At 51.0% G+C, this 6355-nt stretch overlaps 1 protein-coding gene across 1 annotated transcript; it reads left to right on the top strand.

Annotated features, from left to right (window-relative positions):
- Positions 1-4665: 4665 nt before the first annotated feature.
- On the top strand, positions 4666-6009 carry LOC112122250 (interferon-inducible GTPase 5-like). Its single transcript, XM_024221091.2, has one exon. It carries the CDS (start codon positions 4666-4668, stop codon positions 6007-6009), a length of 1344 nt encoding a protein of 447 aa, XP_024076859.2.
- The last annotated feature ends 346 nt before the right edge of the window (positions 6010-6355 follow it).

Raw genomic sequence — 6355 nt, 5'->3', positions numbered from 1 at the left:
GGCACTGCCAGTAGCCACTGGGACTTGTCTGTGTGAACTCCAGCTGCAGTCACTGTATGAGGTGCAGTTGTCCTGAATGGGGGAAGAATAAACTGGAGCCAATTAGGAGAACTGTGATGGAGATCTGAGGAGATCTGGGTCTGATTCCCCCAGGTGTGTGATCAAAGGAACGAGGTTCCAGTCTGCATCGTTTCTATACAGAATTGAGCAGGTTGGGTCAGTAGCAGGGCACGGGGACTGTCAGCGGAGAGGTGGGAGATGAGCGCAGGCTGTGCGTTTAGTGATGAGCAGGGGAAAGGACACGTCTAGGTGCTATCCTGGGTGCTAGGGTGACGGGGCTGGAAAAGGGGCTGACGTGGTTTGAATGTTACAGGTGTGGTGTTCTGGCGGGGCGCAGGTCAGTGTCTGAGCATAGGACAAGTGCAGGTAGCGCCAGTGAATAACACTGACCAGGCAGAGTGGGCGTGGGCATGTTCTGAGCACAGGGGGCATCGCTCAAAGGGGGCAGAGCTAAGGTGATGTGGGCCTTTGCCCTGACTCTATTTCCAGCTTTTCAGAAGTTGGAGTTGTGCTGAACTCACGGCTCTGGAAGGGCAGGAGCTCTCACTGGGCAACCTGAACTCTGCCTCAATGACGTTTTTGCTATTTAACTTCCTAGTGTTTTAAACCGAACGAGAAATGGTTGTCGGTGGGAGTTCATGGCCATTTACACAGCTGTCGTCCCCGCCTAGGTTTGCAGTTGCCATGCTACTGTGCCTAGGTAATAATCAAAACACCGAAGTGTTCCATGGTACTGTACGTCAGGACATTTCAAACAGCTTTACATCATTATCCCCATTATACAGATGGGAAACTGAGGCACGGGGAGGGGAAGTGACTTGCCCAAGGTCACCCAACAGACCAGTGGCAGAGCTAGGGATAGTCCCAGTCCAGGGGTCTCTCCACTAGGCCACGTGGTTGCCATATGATTCCTCAGGGCCCCTCCCCTCTCCTGTACAGTGTGATGGGGGATAAGGTTAAGATTTTATCACGGTTAATTTTAGTAAAAGTCAGGGACAGGTCGCAGGCAATAACCAAAAATAATGGGGGAGAGACTGATGGGGGGGTGACTGAAGCTCAAGCCCCACGGTGGGGGGAGAAGAGAGCCCGAGCACCGCTGTGGGTGGGGGCGTCCACCACCTGCACATGATGGCTGACAGCTCCAGGGCCCGCAGTGCCGCAGGGCCCTATGTCACTGCCAGGCTCCTCTGGGTCTCCCCCCACCCCACACACACACACCCCCCCCAGCCCCCCAGCCCCCCCCGGCCCCCCCCCGCCGCCCCCCCCCCCCCCCCCCCCCCGCGCGCCCCAGGGCTGAAGTGGAAAATGTCCCGGAGGTCTCTGAAAGTCCTGGAATCCGTGAGCTCTGTGACATCATTTTATCCTTTAGGGTTAATGGTCCTGCTGTGAAACTTATCAGAGGGGTAGCCATGTTAGTCTGAATCTGTAAAAAGCAACAGAGGGTCCTGTGGCACCTTTAAGACTAACAGAAGTATTGGGAGCATAAGCTTTCGTGGGTAAGAACCTCACTTCTTCAGGTTCTTACCCACGAAAGCTTATGCTCCCAATACTTCTGTTAGTCTTAAAGGTGCCACAGGACCCTCTGTTGCTCCTGTGAAACGTTCACAGTGTGTAGTTACTAACAGGGCTGGGGAGAGAAATCTCAGCTGTGGTGGCTACAACTATCATTAAAGGCTGCCGTGCTGCAGGGATGGGACAGGGGCTCACGCAGGCGGCACTGGTCTGCAGGGAGCTTGGAGACTCAGTAGGGGGCACCGTGCTGCAGTGAGGGTGGCAGGGGACTCAGCAAGGGGTGCCATGCTTCAAGGAGGAGGGCGGGGGGACTCAGTACAGGGCACTGTGCTGCAGGGAGTGGGGCAGGGGCTTGTCGGGGGGGTGCCGTAGTGCCGGGAGTGGGGCAGGGAGCTCGACAGACAACGCTGTGCTGCAAGGAGTGGGGCGGGATTTATAGTAAGGGTGCTTTCCCCTCAGAGTCTGTGCTGGCCCCAATGCCCCACTATGGCGCTAGGGGGTCACTGTGCTCAGTAGGGGGCACTGTCCCCCGGCCATCAGCGCTGGCCCCAATGGCACAGTGTGGTGCGTCCAAGGTAACAAAAGGCCAAATTAGCCTGTTACACAAACGGCAAAAGTCAGCAAAGTGAGAGATCAACTGTGATAAATGAAGTGTGGGGGAAGCTCCCTTTTATGGATCCAGCCAGTTAGCTCTAAAATCCCTGTTCATAGCTGCTCTCTACTTGCTTTACCTGTAAAGGGTTTAAAAAGTCCACAGGTAAAAGAAAGGGAGTGGGCACCTGAACAAAAGAGCCAATGGGAGGGCTAGAAATTTTTTAAATTGTGAAAAAAACTTTCCCTTTTTCTGTCTGTGGTTGTTCTCGGGAGAGAGGAGACACAGAGCAGTGATGCTGTAAGACGCTCTAAGCCAGATATGAAAATCATCAGATCATACCTAGAACTACTTATTTGAAACCCCCCAGATATGTAAGTGGATCAGGAAGTGTCTAGAAAGACGTGATTAGGGTTATTTCCTTTATTTCTCTAAGGCTTGTGGACTCCTCTGTGCTAACCCCAGATGCTTTCGTTTTGCTTGTAACCATTAAGTTGGACCTCAAGAAGATTATTCCTGATGTTTAATTTTTGTACGTGGGTTTTTTAAATCTAGCAAAAGCCTAAGTTCCACATGTATTTTCGTTCTTTTTGTTTTTAATAAAATTTACCTTTTTAAGAACAGGATTGGGTTTTTGGTGTCCTAAGAGGTTTGTGCACATGTTGTTTAAGTAGCTGCTGGCAACAGCTATTTCCTTTGTTTTCTGTCTGAGCTCTTCCCCGGAGGGGGGTGAAAGGGCTTGAGGGCACCCCACAGGGAGAAATTCCCAAGTGTTCCTCCCTGGGTTCAAAGGCGTTTTTTGCACTCGGGTCATGGCAGCATCTACCCATCCAAGGTCACAGAGAAGCTGAAACCTTGGGAGTTCAATACGAGCCTGGAGTGGCCAGTGTTAATTTTTAGAATCCTTGTGAGCCCCACCTTCTGCACTCGAAGTGCCAGAGTGGGGAATTAGCCTGGACTGAGGGAGGTAAAAGAGCTGGGCTAAGGCCTCTGTCTGCTATGGATTCAGCTACACTGGCCAAGACAATTCTACCCTTTGCACATGGGCTGTGAGCCTGTGACCAATAAGGCAGCTAAAGCGAGGCCTTAAACAGCCAGATGCCAGCATGAGTTTGCCAGGTGTGGGCGTGGCTGGTCAGACCATGGGCTGGGCCTGTGTTTCTCCAGCCATGAGGCTGCAAGTGAGAGTCAGCCCCAGGGACAGAAGCTGCATTTTCTCCCTTTGCTGCTCTTTCCTCTCCTCCTTTGTGTGTTTTTGTCTGGATTTGCCTTAAGCAGGATCAGCCTGTGACAACATCAACAGCAGCAGCTGCTCCAGCTCGTCTAAACGAACTTTCCCTCTTTCCCCAAAAGGACAATTCATACCATCTCTGACGCCATCCTACAGACCGGCAAGCAGGGGGTTCTCCATAAAAGACTCTCTACAGCCACAGGGAATGAAAGAGGGAGATTGTTAAAATGAAAGTCTCACTTAATACTGTTGCCTCTTGGGGCTATGGGGTTCACCATTATTTGCAGGGCTAGTTGCATTAGGAGGAGAAATCGAAGACACAAGTCAGGTCTGGTCTTGGTGTGATCTCGTTTATTTGCACAGAGTGCACACATAGTTGTGGTTTCTGAACACAGCATAAACAGTCACAGGCAGTTTCCTCGCTCCAAAATCCCCACGCCTGCCCTCCAGTGGGCTCTGTGCCCAAGAAACTCTGTCCCTCTGCTTCCACTAAGAGATGGTCTACACTGCAGAGTTAGGTCGACCTAATTACATCGCTCAGGGCTGTGAAAAATTTCACATCCTGTGTGATATACTGAAGCCGACCAAAGCCCCAGTGCAGACACTGCTAGAACTAATGAGCCTGAGGCCCAGTGGGGGCTCTCCCATCATGCACACAGGGTCACAGGAAGGGAGGAAAATGCCCCTCCTTCTTCCAAGCCCCTGATAGTCACCCAGTCCCCTCTCCCACCCGCTCTGGCTCTCCTGGAAGCTCTAGGAAGAGACTCCTGCTCTAGGTCAAAGGTGGGAAGAAGGGCTAGAGATTGTGTAGAGAGCAGAAGGCTTGAGGGGTCTGGGGTTCTTCCTCCCTTCCCTGTGGACTTGCTGAGATCTGCAAGGGGGGAGAAGCCCCAGCAGGATGATTGGGAGCCATTAATCATTCCAAGCACTTTATGGAAATCTTCTTATTTCTCTAAGGAAATTCTTTGGCTTCCTGTTGGGAAAATACTATTCCTTTTCTGGGATTTCACTTGTCACACGTTGTGTGGGCCCTTCCGTCCCCAGAAAAACAGAGGAGTGTCTCTCCTGGCATTCTTATGGGGGCAGAGTTAAGGTTATGTGCTTGAGCTGAGTGGAAAGTGTCACCGTAACTCCACCTTTCCCATTTCCTGCCCAAACTCCCACTGGACTTTCACATGTGAGCTGTCATCTATCTTCTGTCTAAACTAACCGTACATGGAATATCTCATTGTCTTTTTGCAGGCAGACTGAGCAGAGCACTGGAGCTGCCATGGCTGGGGTAGATGCTAAAGAGCTTCCCAAGATACCTGAAGAGGATATCGAAGCACTGAAAGCTGCTTTTGGGGAAGGAAACCTCACCGAAGCATCTGTTAAAGTGAAAGAGGCTCTGGAGACGGCTGATAAAATCACTCTCAACATTGCTGTCACGGGGGAGTCGGGCTCTGGAAAATCGTCCTTTGTCAACGCCATCCGGGGCCTGAAGGATAGAGATAAAGGTGCTACTGCGATAGGGGTCACTGAAACGACAATGAAGCTCCTTGATTACTCACATCCTAGCTACCCAAATGTAACAGTCTGGGATCTGCCAGGGATCGGGACCCCAACATTTAAACCACACACGTACCTCAAGGAGGTGGAGTTCAGTCGCTACGACTTTTTCATCATCATCTCCTGCACCCGCTTCATATCCCACGACATTCAACTCGCCCAGGAGATCCAGAAACTGGGGAAGAAGTTTTACTTTGTGCGCTCCAAGGTGGATCAGGATTTGGCAAATGAGAAAAAAATGTATGATGAGGAGGGAATCCTAGAGCAGAGCAATGCCCCCACGAATAGGCCACCTCCGTACAGTGAGAGTGCGATCCTCGATGTCATCAGAGAGGACTGCATCAAAGGCCTTAAAACAGGAGGGGTGGCCTCCCCACGGATTTTTCTTGTAACTAGATGGGACTTAGGCAAGTTCGATTTTCCCAAATTGCAGGAAACGCTAGTGAATGAGCTCCCCAGTCACAAGAAACTCATTCTCCTACGATCCCTGTCCCATGTTTCTAAAGAAACCTTGGAGAAGAAAAAAGAACAACTGCAAACGCAGATATGGCTGAAGAGTCTGGTGTCATGCGGTATCGCTGCTGTTCCTATCCCTGGTCTCTCCACTGTTTGTGATGTTGCCATGCTGGTGACATCCCTGAAAGGGTTCTGCAGGGATTTCGGCCTTGATGAAAAGTCTCTCTCTGCACTTTCTAAACGGACTAAGATTCCCATTGCAGAGCTGAAGGCCGTTATAAAGTCCCCACTGAGTGAGGAAATAACAAAAGATCTTGTAATTACGCTACTGACCAAGTGCGGAACTGGGGCAGTGCAATACTCAACAATTTTATTAAAATTTATACCTGTGGTAGGTGCTGTGGTAGGTTCTGTGGCAGCTGCAGCAGTTGCTCTCCCTACCACAAAGATCATGTTGCAGAATTTCCTGGATGATGTTGCTGCTGACGCTCTACGAGTTCTGGAGGTGGTTATGAAGGGAGCCATTTCGAACTCAGAGATGCCACACAAAAAACACCCGCACCCCCTGAAAGGAAGAAATGTCAACATGTGGCTGAAAGGATCAAAGTAAAGACCCTGTCCCAGCTGGAGCTCGGAGCTCAAAGCTGTGGGAAGTCTCATGAAATTGCTGCTTTTCTGCATCAGGTGTGAAACTTCACCATAACTGAGCTCTGAGCTCCATTTCCACGGAGGTCTCCCACCCACCATAACATATTGCCACAAAAGGGGGGGAGGGGCGGGGATCCTGACTGACCCTGTTCTTTGTTTTTAGTTTATTTCCCCAGCGAAGGAGGCCAAGTTGTGATAAAGCTCCCCAGGGTCCCCAGTGCCTCACGCTCTCTGCAGGGAACTCAGGGAATGGTTATTTCAGGCCCCAGCCGAGAGCAGGGCCATGGCAGAGCCCATTGAACTCTTCA

This window comes from Terrapene carolina, unplaced genomic scaffold (genome assembly GCF_002925995.2).
Source record: "Terrapene carolina triunguis isolate 2854851 unplaced genomic scaffold, T_m_triunguis-2.0 Scaffold34592, whole genome shotgun sequence".
In the NCBI taxonomy this organism is placed as follows: domain Eukaryota; kingdom Metazoa; phylum Chordata; order Testudines; family Emydidae; genus Terrapene; species Terrapene triunguis.
The sequence above is the reverse complement of the archived record's forward strand: the minus strand, read 5'-3'. Positions and strand labels throughout refer to the sequence as shown.